We start from the raw sequence: 23,204 nt of genomic DNA on the forward strand, positions 1-23,204 counted from the left end.
GGATATTCCCTCCGATTTCATAAAGGCACAGATCTTCCCTCTTCACAGACACAGAGCTAGAACACACACACACAGACAACATACTGAGGGATAAACAAACAAAAAACTAATTACAAAGAGTAACATTCCAAAACAGTTGAGTTTTATACTTCCCTACAAAAGGTTTTGTAGTATCTGTTTAAATCTTGTGACCAAGTGTTCTGGTTCAATTATGTTCCGTTTCAGAGAAAATGGAGTGTGACATTTGCAGTAACTACAAAATCCAAGTAAAAACCAAGGCAAATAGCAGTATGTGAAGTTACTGCACTTTGGCTTTGTTCCACCATGTTTTCACTGCAAAGAGCAGTAAACTACACAAACAGAGGAAAATAGCTGTAACGTTTATTTGCTGTCCAGGCAAATATGTCATCGGTAGATAAGTGATAATACACTGATGTATTATCTTATTATTAAAATGTTCTTTTTCTGCACATCAACCATGACCACTGATTTGACCTATGACCCATGTCCAAAAAATGTATTGTTACAGTGACCAATTGTTGTTTTGGCTCTGTACTCCAGCACTTTGGATTTAACATGATACAATGACTATGAGGCTGAAGCGCAGACCGTCTGATTTCATTTGAGGGTATTTTCATCCATATCGGGTGAACCCTTTAGTTATATATTATTTGTACATAGTCTCCCCATTTTAGGGGACCAAAAGTATTGGGACAAATATCATACACCCCCCCCCCAAAAAAAAGCTAACTTCCCCTGTTATTATAATGATGAGAGGTTAGCATGTCTTGGGGGTATGATAATAGTGCATCTTGACACTTTCTCACGATTCAGTCGGGATTATCCGTAATCATAGTAGCATCAGAGGTGTTAAGAAACAAACCTCTATTCTTATTTACAATAAAAGGGACTCCAAAAATGACAATACATTATTTACCATTCACTTCTATTGGGCACAAAATAATAAAAATAAACCAAAACAAACAGCAAATGCATCCAACAAGCTTGATGTAGTCTCTGCGTGCTATGAATATGGGACAAGATACTTACCGTTACACTACTTTACTTCACATAAGTGAATTTGTTCCAATACTTATGGTCCCCTAAAATGGAAGGGGGATAACTATGTACAACAAGTGCAGTAATTTCTAAACGGTTCACCAGTTATGGATAAAAATACCCTCAAATTAAAGCTGACCGTCTGCACTTTAACCTCATAGTCATCGTATCATTTAAAATCCAAAGTGCTGGAATACAGAGCCAAAACAACCACACAAATTGTCACTGTCCCAATACTTTTGGAGCTCACTGTAGGTCAAATCAAATGACTTCATAATAAGATAATGCATTATCACTTATTTATACAACGGCTGGGTCTAATCCTGGCCATTGATTGGTTAAAACCGCATTCCAGACGGTGTCTATTCCACAAGTTAGTACCGGCTAAATCATCTGATGTTGAAATGCCTATAGACTGTTCCATGTGACTGCACAATCCACTGTCTCATCAGTCCAGCCAGGCAATGTATATACTAGAGCTACACTGTAAAAAGCATCTAGACATTATCTCACATTTCTTTAAGACTAGCATTTGGTTTTCAACAGCAGAGATCTGTAATAACATTGCCGTCTGTCTCGCCGACATTTGTAACATTGAAATTCGATCTCCAACTGTCCTTTGGTAATGACCGTGTCGGGAGTCGGGACGAGACAGACAGGCTGGCAGCTTTTCCGAGCCAGTCGAAATCAGCATCGTTTTGCCTTTCTAGGGCAGTATACAAATAGAGAAATCAGAGCCACGCTGTGCAGTGTCACAGAAATAACAGCTCCCATAGGCTGCTCAGTTCTAACACACCCAGGGTGTAAATGTCTCTGTAGTGTAATTTAACTGCACTCAGAATACCCGGTGTGAGGGAGTGGGCTGAGAGTAATCATTAGGTGGCTGCAAGCCTTGTGTGTAACGAGATGACAGTAGTGCCCCTTGGAGGTTTTCACCTGTCCTGGCTGAGAAAGCGGCTGAGGACATCAGATGCCTGCAACTCTTCAGTCAGCTGGACAGCCATGGAGACCTTAGAGAACTGAGGGGCTTGGACCCTGATGAAGCCCTGAGAACTACTGTCCACCTGCATGGGGAGAGACAACACAGACATGTCTCAGCTAACCAAGATAATACTAGTGTCGCTACTGTACTTCATACTAAACCAATACAAATGTACAGCAGTTATACAAAAAGCATTTATTGAAAATTGCTCTTCAATGTAAATATTATTTGAGGTATTTAAATTCTGTTATATTATGCAATTTCTTCTTTAGCCATTTTCAAACAATAAAAAAATGGAGTTGCAGTTCTACAAATTGCCACTAGGTGTCACAGGGGAGCCACTTCCCCTCTCATCAGTTGAACCAGGAAGAGCAGAAGGCATTTGAGTCGAGTCATTCACATATTCTCGTCTTGATTCATTCAACAGCATGGGTATTGCCCTCAGCTATAACTGCTTTTCAGTACGGTCGCAGAGCCAATTGGAATACCATATACAGGTGCTACAGACAGACAGACAGACACCTTTGTCTGCTATTGCTGCCCTCACCTCAGAGAGGGGTTTCTCCTGTTTCTCGTGTTTCTCTCGCTCATAGGCCATCTTTTTTAGGAGTTTCATCATGGCGCGGTCTTTGCTCACTTTCTTCTGGTTCTCCGTGTTTTGTTTTCTGACTTGATTCATTATGAATTTAGGAATCTGTGAAAAAAATGTTTGATACAATTACAAATTGTGCCACTGAAGAGCCATACCAATTTACATACAGTAGCCCGATACATAAAGGCCTCATTTACCAATCATGCCTAGGCACAAATCTGTGCGTAAACCATGCGTGGGATCATTTCCACGCAAAGTGTGACATTTATCAATATGAACATTTGCTCGAGTGTCTATAAATCCACGCACAGCTATGACCATGCGTACGCACACGTGGTGGAATAAGGAAACTTCCTGTCAAGCATAGAATGGGGGAAAATACATGTTGAAAATGTCTGAAATTATGCGAGTAACAAATAAATAATTTTCGATTTCATTGCATTTCCAATGTGAATTCATGCAACATATCTTGACAGGCATATCATTTGACCACATCAGCGCATTCGTTACGATAACAATCCATACAAAGTACAGTAATTTCTTAAATTATAGGCACAAAGTTCAAGTGAAACCATTGTCTTTTATAGTATTTTAACAATGGGGAAATCGAATGATCTTGCTCTGTTGGAGGATTTGGCAAACGCTGCATTTGGCAGAGAGCAGGTTTTTAGAGACAGGTGGGGCTTTCTTTTCTCTCCAGAATGCACAGATTGGCTCATCAGATATCGTTTCTCAAATCTTACAGGATTTTTTACAGGATTTAAGACCCACTTAAAAAAAGTAAACACTTGACATTCAGATGCACAGCCAACAGTGGAGGCTTCTGAGGGGAGGACAGATCATAATGTCTGGAATAGAGTCCATGGAATGCTATCAAACAAATGAAAACCATGTGTTTGATACCATTCCATTGACTCTATTCCAGTCCAGCCATTATTATGTGCCGTCCTCCCTCAGCAGCCTCCACTGACATCCAATACTAACGAAGCAACAGACGTCGCCATAAAAGCACCATCCCAAAAAGACTGAACAGAAAAGGCCTCCACTTTTAAAATGTTCAGGGGATAGGTTGTGATTTGCAAAAGACGCTGCTGAATGAGGTGGCACGCACGACTCGTTCATTTTGCAGAACAGTAATGTTGGCCTATAACGCCTACAGGAGGGAGTTGAGGATGGATGGCCTGCTCATGTGAAGTACATTTGCCATTGCAAAATAGACTAATTGTCTTAACAGTCTTCTCTTTGTAGCCATGTTCTCATTTTTACTGGTCAAGCCAAATAAAACATTTTGGTTGTATTCAATCTCTGACACTAGCACCTCTACCTCAGTCTCTGAAAATGTTATTTTTTTATTGGTTTTTTTGGGTTGCGACGTTGTATTTCATGTCACGGTGCTGCATTTCCCCACAGGCTTTGTGATTTTGACTATACATGGTTAATTAGAGGTGTTTCGAAATTAAAATAGCCAAGGTCGTACATGAGCACAGAGGCTGAGAACAATTGGTATTTATCAATGGTTATCCCCTACCGGTGTGTGTGTATGATGCTGGTAAGATTGTTAAATCACACTTTTTCATATTCATACCAACATTCAAAAACTCCATTCGTAAGTAGTATTTTAGTTTCTACGCAATATTGATAAATGAGGCACCATGACTTGAGCCTACCGTCCAGAGCAGGTTTTGGTATCTGATGAGTAGTCGGACGATGTTGGCCGTCTCCGTGGCCAGGGAAAATTCCTGTTGCTCACTGATCTTGTTGCGGAAGCCTTTAAACATGAAGATGTTTGGCGCCATCACCACGGCAACGTTGTTCAAGGTCATCTTGTTCTGCTCTTTGTGGTCTATGACCCTCTGAAAGAACTCCATCAGCGCCTGAAACCGCCACAAGATACATTACAATGTGTCCAACAGACAACATGAGACTATACTGTATTGGCTAGAGAACGAGCACAGGGAAAGAGCCACCTACCTTTAGTGTATCACGGCTGGACTCCGGAAGTAGCAGGACTAGCAAGTTGAGAGCCTGCAGCTGCTGCTTCTTAGTGGGCAGTCCTGTGAGTAAGGCAAACGAAGAAAAAACCCAACCGCAACGGGATTGCTTTACTAATCCATGAGTCAACATAAGACAAAAGTCAAACAGAATCGAGACAACATTCTAAATGAGTATACATACAGTGCACCACTGTATGTATAGAAAGTGTGGTTCATAATGTATAGGGGGACTGACTAAGCACTGCGATGAAGGCGCTGAGGTACTTCACAGTGAGCAGTGGGTGGGGCAGCTCCCTGATGAAGAGCTTGAGCAGGCTGGCTGCATCGTGCTGCTTCAGACTCTCCCATGGGAACAGGCCCTCGTAGAACTTCCCCTCCAGCTCCACACACACCGCCTGCCAGCCGAACACATAGGTCACATGTTAACACACACACACTAACCTGGTGGGGGCACAAAATCCTATTTTCCCTAAACCTTAACTCCTAACCCTAAACGTAATTCTAACCCTAACCGCCTAGAAATAGCATTTGACTAGAAATAGCATTTGACAAAATGTCCCCCAATTTGTGTTTGTTCACTATTCTTGTGGGGACTTCTGGTCCCCACAAGCATAGTTAAACACATCCACACTGGAAGCTTTATCACACCATCCTACAGTACAACACTAATCATATCTTCCACAGTCTGTCACCACACTAACCTTTCCATTAGGGAAATAAGAATTTGGCTACATTAAGCTGTTACAGCATGCAAATACTTCCCCCAGACATTGAATGAAGCAGGACTACATCTATCAACAATGACGAACAATGACCTTGACTCTTATGGCTGCTCCGGGTATCCGTAGAAGCCCCTCTGTGTCCAGACCCTCGTCCTCTATGTGAGAGATGAGCTGGAAACAAGAGAACACACTTTTAAGCTTTAAACCACCAAATCGACAGCACATATATATTTAACTAGGCAAGTCAGTTAAGAACTACAAACTTACAATGACGGCCTAGGAACAGTGGGTTTAACTGCCTTGTTCAGGGGCAAAACAACAGACTTTTACCTTGTCCGCTCGGGATTCGATCTACAAACCTTTCGGTTACTGGCCCAACGCTCTAACCACAAGGCCACCCGCCGCCCCAAAATGACAATGCCATTACCACTACAGCAAACTGAAGAGATTCCTACTGCAGAGCATTCAGACGTACTGTATGATTAAAGAGAACCAGGATCGGTGGTTAATGAGAGGTTGTGCTGCTCACCCTCTGCAGTATGATTGGCACCTTGGTCCCTGGCTGTCTCCTCTGGTCCTGCTCCAATAGGGCGGCCAGGGGAACTCCAAACAGGCCAGACTCTAGAACACAAACACAACAAACCTAATTGTGTCAGAGCTTGATGGGACAGTCCTCAGGGTTCTTAGATATAATGTTATACAGTTGTGTTCCAGTTCTAGCATACTGGCTTACCTTTGACCTTGAGTTTAACTGCTTTGTGGGCTTTGAGGTCGATGCCTGCCGTGTCAAACAGAGCGGTCATCTCTATCAGCACCAGGCGGTGCACCTTCTTCATGTCCTGGGGGGACAGGTTCCCAACCTTGGTCAGCCCTGTCTTGTCTCTGCTCAACTTGAAGTTCTGTCATACAGCAAAGCACAGGTTACATTAGGAGTTAGTAAAACTGGGTTGTATTCATTATTGCACACCGTAGCAAAACATTTTGCAATGGAAGATGAAAACGAGCGCTTCTTATTGGACTTGTCAGAACAAAAACAGGGTCTGTTTGATGCCTATTGAATATGACCCTGACATAGTATTGCAGTATCTGTAACCACTAGGTGGCCCTAGAACCAGAGACAGAACTCAGATACACCAGTAGTCTAGAATAGTTTTTTGACTGAAATGTATTATATGATGCAAAAACTCTATTCAAAAAGGTTGATTGATAGATAATGTTATCATCAGTGCAAATGACATCATTCGATGTCATAACTTACACTAGTACACAAGCAGTAGGTCTAGGCCTACAATAACGCTGTAAATAACGGCCCATATAAATATCAAATCATAATTTGGTCAATCATTAATGATGTAGGCTAAGTAAAAACAGAAACATGTTTCAATCCATAAACACCACAGGGCAAAGTTCTTGCTTCTGCCAAAAAAACATAAATATTTGAAATCCTTTGTCCCAAACTGGCCTATGGGATCCTGCTATTTTGACGAGTGACACTTCCTGTTTTGGCATATAAACTTTGCTCTGGATGAGCAGCTCAGTCAATCCGTTTGGTGATGTTAATGTTTAAAAAGGGTACTCACAGGTAGCTTGTCATCTGCGTCTGTCAGAGCCTCGCTGCTGCCCTTTGAACCCTCCTTATAGCTGAGGGCCTGATCAGAGAAGGACACCTCTAGGTTGATGTCTGTCTCAGGTTCAGACACACTCTGCTCAGCAGGGCCTGCCCTGTTCCCCAGCCCCATCGCCTGACCTGTACACACACACACACACACACACACAGAGTTATTATTGGGACATATTGAAAGCTACACCTATAGCAAGAGATAACACAGGCAATTAATGAATTAGATGTGTGAAAGTCCACAGATGGGACAAAGTCAGCAGTGGGGAGATTAGAACTAGGTGGTGGTGACTGTTCTGCCCACTGAAGGGAAACTAAGGGACATCGACTAGTCCTGTGGAAGTCAACAGGCAGAGAGCCAGTCTGCCCTCTGTGACCCATGTCAGACAGACATGTAAGGCCTTGGCCCTGATACAGAACTGCAGTGCCACCCTGCCATCTCCACTTATAGGAAAACAGGCAAGTGTATAATGGAAGATAGGAAGCGGATTCCTGACAGCCTTCATGTTAAGGTCAGAGGGGTGGCGCGAACAGACAAGATAGGCAATGTCCCTGCTTCCTGTGTGTGTGTGTGTGTGTGCGCGTGTACTGCTGAGTTCTTCTCAACTCAACAGCTCTTCCGTAGAATCTTCACTTCTGCTTCCTGTGATCATGAACCATTTCAGGAAATCTACATTATCACATAAAAACAACACAGTGGATAGAAATACCAGTTCATTTTTGTGGCGAGTCAGTGATGTTTTCTATAGGTATAGACCAACATGCCCAGACAAAGATTTAGTGAGTAGAACTTGTGGTACATGCCATCTGTCGTAATATCCTTTTTCCTGTTTTCACTTCTCTCTGGTGACTTGGCTTCATCCTCCTGCAACATAATATAAAACAGAAGCAGGCTCTCAGAATTTACTATAGGTCTTTTTTTTTTATCAATTAATGATTCAAACTACTAAGAGTAACTGCTGATATTGTAGAAAGTCATATTTTTCACCCCAATTGTGAGTACAAGACCTTCTTTTGCATAATATTAAGATATTCAGTTAAGTATTACTTCACATTCAGGTGTCCATTAACAGATATTGTGATTAGTAATTATATTAACCAACTACGGTAAACAAGTCACTGGGTTTGTTATGTAGCGAGGCATCTCAGGCATGACTGGCAAGTAAAACGGGACCGGTGGTAGGCTGACCTTTGACTCTGGCGTGCCTGGGAGTTTGAAGATGTCTCTGACGTCAGGTACTTGGTGCTGCTTGTTCCTCTTCCTGAGGGTCTGCTGTAGCTTCTCAACACGTTTCTCCACGGCGGCGGCCTGGGTGCGCGTCAGCGTGGACAACAGCCCCATCATGTCCTCGGGGTCCGACGCAGACTCGTCAAACAGAGTGGCCAGCCCAGCCTCCGTCAGCCACGCCTCCTCCTGTTCCCCCTCTACAGACAGACGAGTTAGGGATGAATTGATGCTGCACCAAAAGAGCAGTAGTATGTTAATGGAAAATACATGGGTGTAGGCCTGAAGACTAGCGAGAGGACACAGTCATTTACTGAATGATAAAGAAACAAACAAGTAATTCATAGATTATTACTGTGCAGTTAGTATTATGCCATTTTTATGTACGGAGGTGTGGGAATAGAGAAAGACATGAAACAGGCAAGGACCTCACTTCTAACCAACCATCTTGTTATAGAAAGGAACGGAAACAAAAAAGGAAGTTCCTGCTTTAAGTTCTCCAGACAAAACAATGAATGTCGACTTAAACAATTCACTTTTGCAGTGCTTTTTATAGGCATTTCCTGATCCTGTAGGATCAAGCAAGTCTATTGTCTTCTGTGGATGAAAGCAATAAGATATCATTATGTGGTGGTATTGCAAAATAACATGGGCTGGACAACAGACCTGACTATCCTATTCAGCTCTACTGTATGTACTGAACGAAAAATATAAAACACAACATGCAACAATTTTACTGAGTTACAGTTCATATCAGGAAATCACTCAATTTAAATAAATGAATTAGGCCCTAATCTAAGCCTAGGCCCACCCACTTGGGGGCCAGAATTATTTTTTTCCCCATGAAAAGGGCTTTAGCACAGACAGAAATACTCCTCAGCTTCATCAGCTGTCCGGGTGGCTGGTTTCAGATGATCCCTCCCGCATGTGAAGAAACCGGATGTGAAGGTCCTGGGCTGGCGTGGTTACAAGTGGTCTGTGGTTGTGAGGCCGGTTGGACAGACTGCCAAATTCTCTAAAACAATGTAGGAGGTGGCTTATGGTAGAGACATGAACATTACATTCCCTGGCAATAGCTCTGGTGGACATTCCTGCAGTCAGCATGCAAATTGCACGCTCCCTCAAAACACAATACCATAGATGTGTTAAGTTGTGACATAACTGCAAATTTTAGAGTGATCTTTTATTATCCCCAGCACAAGGTGCACCTGTGTACTGGTCATGCCGTTTAATCAGCTTCTTGATATGCCACACCTGTAAGGTGGATGGACCATCTTGGCAAGGATAAATAAAATAAAAATCAGGTGTAGACCTTACAGTGAAATGCTTACAAGCCCTTAACCAACAATACAGTTAAGAAAATACACACACAAAAAAAAAAAGAGGTAAGAACAACAAATAATTAAAGAGCAGCAGTAAATAAAAATAGCAGAGCTATATACTGGGGGTACCGGTACAGAGTCATTGTGCGGGGGCACCGGGGTCAAGGTAATTATGTAGGTAGAGTTATTAAAGTGGCTATGCATAGATAATAACAGAGTAGCAGCAGTATGGGGGGGGGGGGGGGCAATGCAAATAGTATGGGTAGCCATTTGATTAGCTGTTCAGGAGTCTTATGGCTTGGGGGGGTAGAAGCTGTTTAGAAGCCTCTAGGACCTAGACTTGGCCCTCCGCCTGGTTTAGAGGTCCTGGATGGCAGGAAGCTTGGCCCCGGTGATGTACTGGGCCATAGGCACTACCCTCTGTAGTGCCTTGCAGTCAAAGGCTGAGCAGTTGCCATACCAGGCAGTGATGCAACCCGTCAGGAAGCTCTCGATGGTGCAGCTGTAAAAACCTTTTGAGGACCCATGCCAAATATTTTCAGTCTCCTGAGGGGGAATAGGTTTTGTCGTGACCTCTTCACGACTGTCTTAGTGTGCTTGGACTAGAGGTCGACCGATTATGATTTCTCAACGCCGATACCGAATATTGGAGGACCAAAAAAGCCGATACCGATTAATCTGACAATTTTCTATTTATTTATTTGTAATAATGACAATTACAACAATACTGAATGAACACTTATTTTAACTTAATATAATACATCAATAAAATCAATTTAGTCTCAAGTAAATAATGAAACATGTTCAATTTGGTTTAAATAATGCAAAAACAAAGTGTTGGAGAAGAAAGTAAAAGTGCAATATGTGCTATGTAAGAAAGCTAACGTTTCAGTTCCTTGCTCAGAACATGAGAACATGAAAGCTGGTGGTTCCTTTTAACATGAGTCTTCAATATTCCCAGGTAAGAAGTTTTAGGTTGTAGTTATTATAGATAGGACTATTTCCCTCTATACCATTTGTATTTCATTAACCTTTGACTATTCTTATAGGCACTTTAGTATTGCCAGTGTAACAGTATAGCTTCCGTCCCTCTCCTCGCTCCTCCCTTGGCTCGAACCAGCAACACAACGACAATTAGGGCGCGCTAACTAGCTAGCCATTTCACTTCGGTTACACGTGCCTCATCTCGGGAGTTGATAGGCTTGAAGTCATAAACAGCGCAATGCTTGATGCACAACGAAGAGCTGCTGGCAAAACGCACGAAAGTGCTGTTTGAATGAATGTTTACGCGCCTGCTTCTGCCTACCACCGCTCAGTCAGATTATATGCAACGCAGGACACGCTATTTAATATATAGTAATATCATCAACCATGTGTAGTTAACTAGTGATTATGATTGATTGTTTTTTATAAGATACAGTGCCTTGCGAAAGTATGCGGTTATTTTGCTTCCACTGGTCCTGGGGCCTAGTTAAGGTCAAGGGCATCATGAACTTTACCAAGTACCAGGACATTTTAGCCAAAAACCTGGTTGCCTCTGCCAGGAGGCTGAAACTTGGCTGCAAGTGGATCTTCCAGCAAGACAATAACCCCAAGCACACAACAAAATCCAAAAATAAATGGTTACTTGGCCACAGAACCGTCTCAGGACTTGAAACTGACTGAAAACAGGGGTGGCAATCATTTTGACCCCAATCTTTGAGAAAAAAACAAATATTATTTTATTAAACAAAATCTATTTTTCTGAGCGATTGTATTAGTATATATATATATATATATATATATATATATATATATATATATACACAGTGCCTTGCGAAAGTATTCTTAATTTTGCGCGCCCAATTTTTCAGTTTTTGATTTGTTAAAAAAGTTTGAAATATCCAATAAATGTCGTTCCACTTCATGATTGTGTCCCACTTGTTGATTCTTCACAAAAAAATACAGTTTTATATCTTTATGTTTGAAGCCTGAAATGTGGCAAAAGGTCGCAAAGTTCAAGGGGGCCGAATACTTTCGCAAGGCACTGTAAGTTTAATGCTAGCTAGCAACTTGCCTTGGCTTACTGCATTCGCGTGACAGGCAGTCTCCTTGTGGAGTGCAACGAGAGAGAGGCAGGTCATTATTGCGTTGGACTCGTTAACTGTAAGGTTGCAAGATTGGATCCTACGAGCTGATAATGTGAAAATCTGTCATTCTGCCCCTGAACGAGGCAGTTGACCCACCGTTCCTAGGCCGTCATTGAAAATAAGAATGTGTTCTTGACTGAGTTGCCTAGTTAAATAAAAGGTATAAAAAATATATTTATTAAAAAAAGTTTACATACACTAAGTTACTGTGCCTTTAAACAGCTTGGAAAATTCCAGAAAATGATGTAATGGCTTTAGAAGCTTCTGATAGACTAGGACAATTATGTGGATGTAGTGAAGCAACTTCTCAAGACATCAGTCAGGAAGTTAAAGCTTGGTCACAAATGGGTCTTCCACATGGACAATGACCCCAAGCATACTTCCAAAGTTGTGGCAAAATGGCTTAAGGACAACAAAGTCAAGGTATTGGAGTGGCCATCACAAAGCCCTGACCTCAAGCCCATAGAAAATTTGTGGGAGGAACTGAAAAGACGTGTGCGAGCAAGGATGCCTACAAACCTGACTCAGTTATACCAACTCTGTCAGGAGGAATGGGCCAAAATTCACCCAAATTATTGGGGGAAGCTACCTGAAACGTTTGACCCAAGTTAAACAATTTAAAGGCAATGCTACCAAATACTAATTGAGTGCATGTAAACTTCTGACCCACTGGGAATGTGATGAAAGAAATGAAATAATTCTCTACTATTATTCTGACATTTCACATTCTTAAAATTAAGTGGTGATCCTAACTGACCTAAGACAGGGAATTTGTACTTATTAATTGTGTATGTAAACTTCCGACTTCAACTGTAGATAGAGTATCTCATGATAAGCTGTAGACCACACTACCTCGGGCGAGCAAAACCTTGAGACTTCCTTAGATATTGTGCACCAGCTATTGTTTACAAATATGCATAGGCCCCCGCCCAGTGTCTTACCAGAGGCTGCTGTTCTGTCTTGCCGATGGAGTGTATAACCCACCAGCTATATGCTCTTAATGTCGTCGTTCAGCCACCACTCGGTGAAACATAAGATATTACAGTTTAATGTCCCATTGGTAGGATTTACGTGCTTTCAGTTCGTCCCATTTATTTTCCAGCGATTGAACATTAGCTAGCAAGACGGAAGGCAAGGGCAGATTGACCACCTGATCCTCACAAGGCATCCTGATCTCTTTACCGCGAAACCTACGTTTCCTTTTCCAGCGAATCACAGGGATCTGGGCCTGGTCAGGTGTCTGTAGTATATCCCTAGCGTCTGACTCATTGAGTCCACTCCTCATCCAATTTGAGGTGAGTAATCCCAGTTCTGATGTCCAGAAGCTCTTTTCGGTCATAAGAGACAGTAGCAGCAACATTATGTACAAAATAAGTTACGAACAACTTCAAAAAACAAAATAGCATGGTTGGTTAAGAGCCGATAAGACTGCAGCCCTCCCCTCCGGTGCCATCTTGCAGTAAATGCTCACTAACAGTGATGTAAACTAATTTCTACACAAAATTTGAGAGAAATGTTTTGCGTATGGAACATTTCTGGAATCAGCTCATGAAACATGGGACCAACACTTCATGTTGCGTTTATAGTAAAACATAATCCTTTCAGACAGTGATCTAGGTAAATCACTAGTCATATAATGTACATAATGAATGCTGTACTACACCTTAAATCTCAGTCTAAAATGTTACCCTGAAGCAGTTGTTCAACAACTTAAGGTGAATTAAAGGGCACAAGGGTCCTCTCTACTTTCAGTGGACACTCCTGCTATAGAGTAGAGCTCCATACCATCAGGCACCTTCAGCTGCACCTCCTCCTGTGGCTCTGCGTCCCCCTCTCCACTCAGGGTGATGTTCTCCACCTCGGTCCAGTAGTCGTCCATGGCCAGCTCGTCCAACGAGTCCTGGGAGTTACAGCGGTGGTACGGGGGCTTTCCTGGTGCATTTCTGGCCCGGTTCTGGACACTGTAGTGGCCTGTCCTGCGGCTGGTGGACAAAGGAGAGAGTATTATGAGTACTATTTCAATCATTTTATCAGGGTTAAATACCACAAGTCAGACCATACTAATAATGAGTAAACAAACTGGGTGGCTGTCTGGTACTCATTTTAGGATTGGAACTCTACGAACGCGGTGTTTTCACAAGAATGTGGTTGTATGTTCCACATAGGACTTGGATTAGCATGAACGTGAAGGCTTAACTCATGTCAGTCAGTCGGTGCGGCAGTTCTGCTTTCCTCTGGCCACAGCACGTAGTTCTGTGCAAACCCCTGCTGTCAGCTGCTGTTCGCTGGCCACAGCCTAGACCCTTTTACAGGAACGCTAAGTTACTAGTTTAAGGATAACGCATGTGTGGGCTTGCTGGCTTGGCAAAAGCTTGCTCCAGATAGGCTTCTCCGTGTGAGTGAACCCTGGGAAAAGCACAAAGAGGACTCCTGATGGGCATCAGAAAGCTGATACACTTCTTCCCCCCCCCCCCCCAAAAAAAATAGTTATGGAGGTTGCACTTAAAGGGCCAGTGCAGTCAACAAATGTGATTTGCTTGTGTTTTATATACATTTCAATGCTATGAGGTTGGAATAGTACTGTGGAAATTATGATAATGCCCTTTAGTGTAAAAGCTGTTTGAAAAGACTGCCTAACATTTCAGCCTGTTTTGGTGTGAGGGAGTTTGGGCCTTCCATGGTGACATCACCACATGGTAAATGAGTTAATAGAGCAATAAGAAAGTTACAAACCTCTCTGCCAATAATAGGTAATGTTGAGTTTTCCCCTTCCCACTCAAACCACAGACAGTACTAGCAAAATTCTTGCTTGAGAAATTGCTCTTCGCTAAGAAGCTATTGTTGCTTCTTTTTGACCAATTTAGTTGAGAACAATCACAGTAAGATACTTAATGGTTACCCAGAAATGATTTGATATTGAGATAAAAACTGCTGCATTTGACCTTTAAAGGGATACCTAGAGTGGCAAAAATAAATCATGAAACCTCAGCAGTTCCACACTCCCAAATTACTGTTTCTGCTTACGAACTTGATACTAAACACAGTCAATCTGGGTCAAGCCAGGCCAGGCTAACGTACACCTTAGCTTCAGGGTAAAAGGTTTGTTTTACACAAACAATGTGACAGAAATAATAACCTCAAACTAAAGAGTACAAATGAGCTTAAATACCAGCTCTATGGGCTACAGAGTGTTCTTCATGGCTTCCTGGTCCATTTCTCGCAGTGAAGAGTTCAAATCAAATTGTATTTGTCACATACGCCAAATACAACAGGTGTAGACCTTGCAGTGAAATGCTTACTTACAAGCCCTTAATCAACAGTGCAATTAAGAAAAATAAGTGTTAAAGTATTTACTAAAATGAACTGAAGTAAAATAGAAAAATAATTAATTAAAAAAGCAACAATAAAATAACAGTAGCGAGGCTATATACAGGGGGTACCGGTACAGAGTCAATGTGCAGGGGCACATAATGCAAATAGTCCGGGTAGCCATTTGATTAGCTGTTCAGGAGTCTTATGGCTTGGGGTAGAATCTGTTTAGAAGCCTCTTGGACCTAGACTTGGCTCTCCGGTACCGCTTGCCGGGCGGTAGCAGAGAGAACAGCCTATGACTAGGGTGGCTGGAGTCTTTGGACATTTTTAGGGTCTTCTTCTGACACCGCCTGGTATAAAGGTCCTGGATGGCAGGAAGCGTGGCCCCAGTGATGTACTAGCCGTACACACTACCCTCCATGGTCATAGACAGGACAGAATATAAATGAGCAGCAGGCCTGTTAGGCCTCACCTGAGGTCTGTGGAGGTTGTAAAATGAGTCAGCCCTCAGCTCCTTCCCAGCCACAGGAAATACACAGGGTATCAGTAACGCCTGACATTTCTGGCCCTGGATAAACAACACGCCATTGCAAATTCAGAGAGGTTGTTGAGGAAATGCTTTCACAAATCAAATCGCTGTCTGTTTTCTAGATATTATTGCCACAATGTTTGAACAATTCTGGAAGAATCCGAGGGTTGGAAAATATTCTATTTATTCAAACCTTTATGGGGAAACAGCTAAAACACAGCACAAACATTTGGTTTAGAGGGGAATAGACTGCCAATAAAGGAGAAAAGCGGAATGTGCGCCAATGTTAGTTTGTATTCCATCCCAAGAGAGAAATGCAAACACAATCTTCCCCATTAGGAGCACATGCAAGGTTTGAACTCAAGAGAACAAGGAAAGTCAAGTATCTCAGCAATGTACACTCCACCAAAGTTACCCCACAGCCAGACCCAGTCGCATGGAAAGGTCAGCTATCTTGCTGGCTCCAAGAGTGACAAACTGCCAGTGCTCAAGGACAAAAAGGTAAACAGTCTTTCTCTGCTGTTTAGTGCCTGGTCATTTTGCATACAGACACAAAGGAGAGGGGTCATAGTATACTTAAGCAATAAGGCATGAGGTGGTGTAGTATATGGCCAATATACCACAACCAAGGGCTGTTCATATGCACGGCGCAACGCAGAGTGCCTGAATATAGCCCTTAGCTGTGGTATTGGCTATATGCCACAAACCCCCAAGGTGTCTTATTGCTATTATAAGCTGGTTACCAACATAATTAGAATAGTAAAAATACATGGTTTGTCATACCCATGGTATACAGTGTTATATACCTCAGGTTTCAGCCAATCAGCATTCAGGCCCCGAACCACCCAGTTTATAATGTAGATGCATTCAGACAGAAGAACTTACAGTGCAGTTCAGGGGGCAGTGGCATACTATACCATCTCGAAGGCTTACTAAACCTGAGTGTGGTACTGTGGGGCAAAGTGTGGTGACAACAGGTGTCTAAAATACATAGCAGCAGAACATGCATGGTTTAGCACCGCAACGGAAACAGGGGATTACACTACTGTTAATCACATGCACTAGCAATCAAGTTTGACTTAACTCATAAGGCACATTCCAAACATCCACTACATGTAATACAGCGACACATGGGCCCCAAGCCCGGTTGATTGCTGTGACAACCCCAACAGAGTCATGGAACATTACTGCTGGGGGTTCAGTCTGACTGTCTGACCCTACATTCTCCTGTATAATACTTACTGCCTGAGTACACTCTCAAATGACATGTCATTGACTGGAGAATAGGCTGGGTTTAACACGTGTACAAGATGTGGGGGCAGATACGGTGGTCCTTGATGAATGTATCCACAATGGTGACAGCTCCAAAGAACTGAGGCCAAAGTTCTGTAGTCATATGGGCCAGCTGGATTGGACAGACTGCATGGGAAAGCCCCCAGTGATGGGTTCTGGGATTTGAGATAGTGTATGTTCCTCTGTATAGAAAAAAAAAAGTCAAGAACACTTTTCAAACCGTACCCTGTTCAAAGAAGTTGTTGTGTTTGTCAGAGACTGCACAGTTCGTCAGTCTATTTATTCACAATTGTGTGTGTGTGTGGGGGGGGGGGGGTACTCCTAAAACTGCCTATAACACAAATGTTTGTGTCATCAAAATTCTATAAACTTTAATGTGTTAATTATACTTATTTTAGAAATGTCTGGGTTGGAATGTTCATTACATACGACGTTCAAAAGACGTCGTTGGCAGTTTAGTGATAAAGGATTTAAAAATGAACACAAGTCAGAATAATCTCTACCCGAAGTGGAAATACATTTTCAACAACAGGGAATGTGAAGAGTGCTGCTGTGTCAATGGAAAAACAATAAAAACACAAACAGCAGCAATAACACCATGATGATAACCCGTGTTGATTTTGTGCACCGACTCCATGTGGTAACATCATAACATTTACATTGCTGGAGGCATTTTAAGGTAGGTCGTCCCCGAGTCAATATTATACCTCACTCACAAAAAGCTCAGCTGCTCACCTGATTCGATGGAAATCATAACACAGGCTGTTCACTTGGCCTTGACTTGTACCTGTTTACCCCACTGTTCCGTGGCTCAGTTGGTAGAGCGCGGCACTTGAACCCACCAGGGTGGTGGGTTTGATTCCCACGGGGGACCAGTATGAACGTGTATACAGCCACTCTGGATAAGAGCATCTGCTAAGTTACTGAAATGCTTTGAACATTAGAAACTCCAGTCAGAGTAAACAGCTAACACACTACCAGCAGAGCTTATTGATTGGGTACAACCTGACCCCACCACATTATGTAAAGAATACAAAAATGGCTTGATCAATTATTAATTAATGCCTCTTCTATATAAACAAGTGAAATAATATGTTTCCGGGCAAAACATGAATACCTACATCCTAACTTAATAAGACATGCAGGCACAAACACCCAACACACCTACCTGCATATCACATTCTTTGTACAAACTGTTTCGTTATCAACTCATTTAAAAAAAGTGCTGTACTCCGTTCTTTCTATTTGCCTCCGTGGAATGAATAGTTATGTAATAAGTCAATACAAGTGGGAAAACAAAAGCGCTGTGGAGAGTAGTTCATCATGTACCGCTGGTGACTTGTTTGTACAGTAAGACCAAAATGACTCTGTTAGCTGGTGGCAAAATCTCTCATAACTTAAAAACGTGTAACTGGAGGCTATTATTCCAACAAAACTGGGCAACATTCATTGACCACAACATGCACCCAGTTGGACTTTTGTTTTTAATCTTTCTGTTCCCATGCAGAAGCAAGACCAACTCAACTGGCACATGAGACCAACAAAGGGATGTAGGTGCCACATTTACCACACCATGCCAAATAGGGATGGTGCTACTACGGCACAGTAGTACAGACAGACCCCTGTAAATCGTATCCAAAACAGCCTTGGCCGGGACAGCCCTCTGTCGGGCCACTGGGGACCCTCGGACCCAGCTGGTGAGTGGAGGCACCTGCATACAAGCCAGGGCTCCTCCACTGTAGCTGCAGCCTAGAACAGACACGGGCTTTTACAGATGGCCACTTGAACTGGAAAACCAGCATCGAGTTTCAACTGGCCAGTGCGGTCTTCGTGTGTGTCTCCTCACCCTGTATGCGTGGGGTTTGTTATTGGATAGTGTTTACGGTTCTTTAAAACATGTGCAGAACAAACAAAGCTTGTGTAAATAGAATATATGTTGTGTTAGGCTAGAGAACTTGAGCGTTAACCCTAACAAAACGAGGTGTTTTTGGACAGTCTAATTTCGGCACGGTGACGTAGCGTAGCCTACATATGAAAAATCACATATATTCTACTTCTGTGATTTACATACGATATTTAAAAATAAAAAAAGTTTAATCAAGAAAACCTATTGTCTTATCATACGCACGCCTGTATTTCCTCTGCTTGTTTAGTCTAGAACTTATTTCATTTCACACAATGTGTCAACATGGTAACAATGTATCAACACATGGAAAAGTCAGGGGCGACCTGGGAACTAACGTTACACGGAGTGTTCTTTCTGTTAGAGGTTACATGCGGGGCAACTGGAAGACCTTTGCACCTTTTCTTAACTATTCAAGCGGCAATGTTACAATGTTACTTACAGTAGGGTGTGGGCTGTGGTCAATAACAGACTATACGCTCACCTCAGCGATGAAGACTCGATCTCTTCGGCACTATTGACACCCGAGGCAGGCGATACAACTTCAATATTGCTAATATAACCGGTCAAGATGACTCCCTTGGGGTCCTGCTGGCGACTCATGTTGCTCGACTCATGCCTTATTATATTGTAAGTTCGCAGTTAACTTTGAATGTACAGCCTCCAGGAATAGGAGAGCTGTTCTGTGTGTGAGGGAGTTGTCTTTTTCAATGAGCTCACCGCCTCCTCTAATAACATGGGGAGAGTTCGTTTTGCATGACCCGGTGCTCCGGGTGTACATTTTCTTAAGCACCAATGTAATGGTCTAAAATATATCAACTCTGAACACCCGGTGCACCGAGCCATGCAAAACGAACTCAAACATGGATCATCAACAGCTGCCTGAATGCACCGCCCAGAATGCTGTTGGGCGTTGTAATTTGGGCGGGCCAGACCTGTAAGACTGTATGAAAGATCACTTTTTTCTTGTCTTAGCCATCTATCTTATCAACTTACTTTATATGGTCCCCCAACCATTGGCCCCAGCAGAACTGATATCCTATCTGGGTCATACATTTGTCGAGTAACGTAAAATGTATGCACGCATGACTGTAAACCGCTTGGGATAAAAGCGTCTGCTAAATGGCATATATTAGGCATAAACCTGAAAACAGCACAATGTTTTGCTACCGTAATATTCCAAGTTACAGTATGTTATAGCTCATATTTGGCCTATATTTTTATGAATCGTGATGTAGTATGCACAATAATGGCTTATTCCCTGTCATTTCACCTGTACTTTGTGAATTAAAATGCATTAGTCTAATCACTATTGATCTGAGGTCCTCTGTGACTATCTAATGATATGGACTCATGGCATTTAAGCCTGAATTACGTTGATCTTATACCTGTGTAGTAACACGGTAATAGTGGCAGTACAACAATTTTATTGTTACATATAATTTAATTCGTGTATTTTGTGAGATTTATGTTAATGTCCATATTCCAAATGACTATTTGTTGAAGAACTAGATATTTACACGTGGGCCGCTGGTGCGTGCCAGAAGACAAAGACATTATGTTACACTTAAAAACGGTTAGATTCTGTTCCAATCAATTAGTGAATATTCATTAGTCTGGCAGGCTGAATCGGAAGACCTCTCTCCTGGTTATAATGGTGTGGAAAGTTATCAGACCAGCTCCAACACGCCTCATAGGCTTGACATCTGAGCAGCACTGGCCATTACAACAAAGGCCTCCCACACAACAGCAAATTAGTAGGCTACCTCTATACTGCCATCTGGTGGTCAGTTACAACAATGTTCTCTGTCTGTCAGGTGCAGCAGAGGAAATCCCTTTGTGTAAGAATCACTGGCAATGATGCTCAAAAGGGACTGGATCCATTGCTGTGAGAACACTTAACAAAACCTTGTGAGAATTCGCTAAACAGAAACATTTATGTTCTTGGCATGTTACACTTTAACCCTTATATAAATGTGATATTAGACTAATAACACCCCACCTCAGTCCTTCTGGACAGGTGTGGACTATGACATGATAAAAGCTCTTACCAAGGTGAAATGTACACCAGCAGGTACAAGAATGGAGTGAAACTGAATCTGCACATGACAGTGGTGTTTTTGCTTGGCTTCCTGCACAAGCTTAGGAACGTCAACACAATATTTTTCATGTTCTTTGGTGACGAGGTTTCAGATGTTTATTCTGTCGGAACAGTTAGCTTTCATATGATTTATCGCCCATGGATGACTATTTTGTTATTCCTGATTATTCACATTTCATATTTCTGAGAGCGTTTCCCTCTGAAAGCTCTGTCAACTTTATATCTCTCGTGGCTGAAGGACTATCAAGAATGACCTCAGTAGCTACAATCTGTAAAGTCCCAGCGTTTACCAAGCTGCCCTGTCTCAACGCACAGAACCTCATCAGAAAAAAAAGAGGATAGCATGTGTTTGCAGAGATCTTGCAACACAGTCGACACATAAGTCACTCAAGTCCATATCCCATAATAGATAGTGTGACACACATTCAGTAAAGCAAGCCCTAAAATCGGTTCCATACCTTAGATGAAGATAATAGACGAATTTGGAAACCATGGTAACCATTTTTTGTTGAGGTCCAACGCTCTATTGGCAGAGAGGAGGAGAACCCCCTTATCCCATGTGAGGGGAGGACCTCTTCGACTCCATGGCTCACCTTGCCATGTGCTGCAGAGTGGTGTTAACGCACACACACAGCCAAACATACGCACACACACAGCGCACACACACTCACAGAGAGCATACACACTGTAGGCAATCAGCCCCCGAAGACCTGCCCTTGGGTCCCCTCCCATACACCCTCCAGCACCTTTGCGTAATCTCATTAAATGATTAATGCCCTTCTTTCCTGTGCTCTCATTCCAACTACAAATCCATTACAAAGAACATGCTGCTATTCATGTCTTCAAAGTGAATGGAAGGGGACAGTTGAAAATCAAACTGTGGGTCTGACAGTTGTGTTTGTTGTGTGATGCAAATCAACCATATTAGGGGCAGATACTGTACCTCCTGATGTAGCTTTTCAATCCTTTTAGTTTACTCTCAGTCTTTCTTCCCTGTCTGGGGTGTGTCTGTGTAAATGTGGGGTCACTAGGATTACAACTGTGACGTGGGTCAGTATTGCAGAATGGAGTGATCAGCAGACTGACCCCCTTCAAGAGAAGGATGTTGGTTTCTGTACTGAAATGACACCAATCAAGGTAACGAGGAGGGGCGACTGACTGACTGCTCACCACTGCCTCGGTAATTCTAAGCATGCTTAATCCAAAGCGCTTTGACAGACAACAGATGCTCAGGCTTAATCACGTTCCCCACTATGCTATCCCAAAGATTTCTTAGTGTTAATGAGGTGATGTGTTATAAGACAGTAATACAACATTCTGATAACACTTTGTTACAGTGAAAACACCGTAATAACACTTTGTTACATTAATAACACTTTGTAATAACCCTTTGTTACAGTAATAACGCAGCAATAACATTTTGTTACATTAATAACGCAGTAGTAACACTTTGTAATAACCCTTTGTTGCAGTAATAATGCAGTAATAACACTTTGTTACAGTAATAACGCTGTAAAAACACTTTGTAATAACCCTGTTACAGTAACAATGCAGTAATACCACTTTGTTATAGTAACAACGCAGTAATAACACTTTGTAATAACCCTTTGTTAAAGTAGTAATGCAGTAATAACACCTTTTAATAACACTTTGTTACAGTAATAACCCTTTGTTACAGTAATAATGTGGTAGTAACACTTTGTAATAACCCTCTGTTACAGTAATAATGCGGTAATAACACTTTCTAATAAGACGTTGTTACAGTAATAACGCAGTAATAACACTTTGTAATAACCCTTTGTTACAGCAATAATGCAGTAACAACACTTTGTTACAGTAATAACACAGTACTAACACTTGGCTACAGTAATAACGCAGTAATAACACTTTGTAATAACCCTTTGTTACAGTAATAATGCAGTAATAACACTTTCTAATACGATTTTGTTACAGTAATAATGCAGTAACACCACTTTGTTACAGTAATAACACAGTAACAATGCTTTGTTACAGTAATAATGCCGTAGTAACACTTTGTAATAACCCTTTGTTACAGTAATAATGCAGTAATAACCCCTTTTAATAACACATTGTTACAGTAATAACACTTTGTTACAGTAATAACGCAGCAATAACACTTTGTTACAGTAATAATGCCATAGTAACACTTTGTAATAACCCTTTGGTACAGTAATAATGCAGTAGTAACACTTTGTAATAACATTTTGTTACAGTAATAATACAGTAATAATACAGTAATAACAATTGTGTTAATTTCACCTCTAAAAAGCATCAGCTGTCAGAGCAGCTCACAGAGCATTGCACCTGTACATAGCCCATCCAACTACCTCATCCCCAAATTGTTATTTCTTTTTTGCTCCTTTGCACCCCAGTATCTCTACTTGCACATTTATCTTCTGCAC

The 23,204-nt window shown here is 42.0% G+C and overlaps 1 protein-coding gene across 3 annotated transcripts in view; it reads right to left on the bottom strand.

Moving 5' to 3' along the window:
• The window catches only part of arhgap18 (Rho GTPase activating protein 18), a 23,368-nt gene extending 2,012 nt beyond the window's left edge, over positions 1–21,356 (bottom strand). Inside the window, exons 1-15 of one of the 3 annotated variants that reach the window (XM_036975731.1) lie at positions 19,165–19,394; positions 18,398–18,526; positions 13,429–13,625; positions 8,157–8,392; positions 7,772–7,832; positions 6,930–7,096; positions 6,083–6,248; positions 5,879–5,970; positions 5,443–5,520; positions 4,863–5,022; positions 4,605–4,687; positions 4,301–4,507; positions 2,589–2,735; positions 1,996–2,123; positions 1–56 (exon numbers count right to left, since the gene is read on the bottom strand). In XM_036975731.1, coding sequence (XP_036831626.1) covers positions 1–56; positions 1,996–2,123; positions 2,589–2,735; positions 4,301–4,507; positions 4,605–4,687; positions 4,863–5,022; positions 5,443–5,520; positions 5,879–5,970; positions 6,083–6,248; positions 6,930–7,096; positions 7,772–7,832; positions 8,157–8,392; positions 13,429–13,625; positions 18,398–18,526; positions 19,165–19,283 — 2,026 coding nt within the window. In that variant the 5' untranslated portion in view covers positions 19,284–19,394. Of the gene's footprint in view, positions 57–1,995; positions 2,124–2,588; positions 2,736–4,300; positions 4,508–4,604; positions 4,688–4,862; positions 5,023–5,442; positions 5,521–5,878; positions 5,971–6,082; positions 6,249–6,929; positions 7,097–7,771; positions 7,833–8,156; positions 8,393–13,428; positions 13,626–18,397; positions 18,527–19,164; positions 19,409–21,239 lie in introns of those variants that run through there. The other 2 variants (XM_021600333.2, XM_021600331.2) reach the window with 2 other exon arrangements.
• Between the last annotated feature and the right edge of the window lie 1,848 nt (positions 21,357–23,204).

This window comes from Oncorhynchus mykiss, chromosome 4, assembly GCF_013265735.2.
Source record: "Oncorhynchus mykiss isolate Arlee chromosome 4, USDA_OmykA_1.1, whole genome shotgun sequence".
Lineage (NCBI taxonomy): Eukaryota > Metazoa > Chordata > Actinopteri > Salmoniformes > Salmonidae > Oncorhynchus > Oncorhynchus mykiss.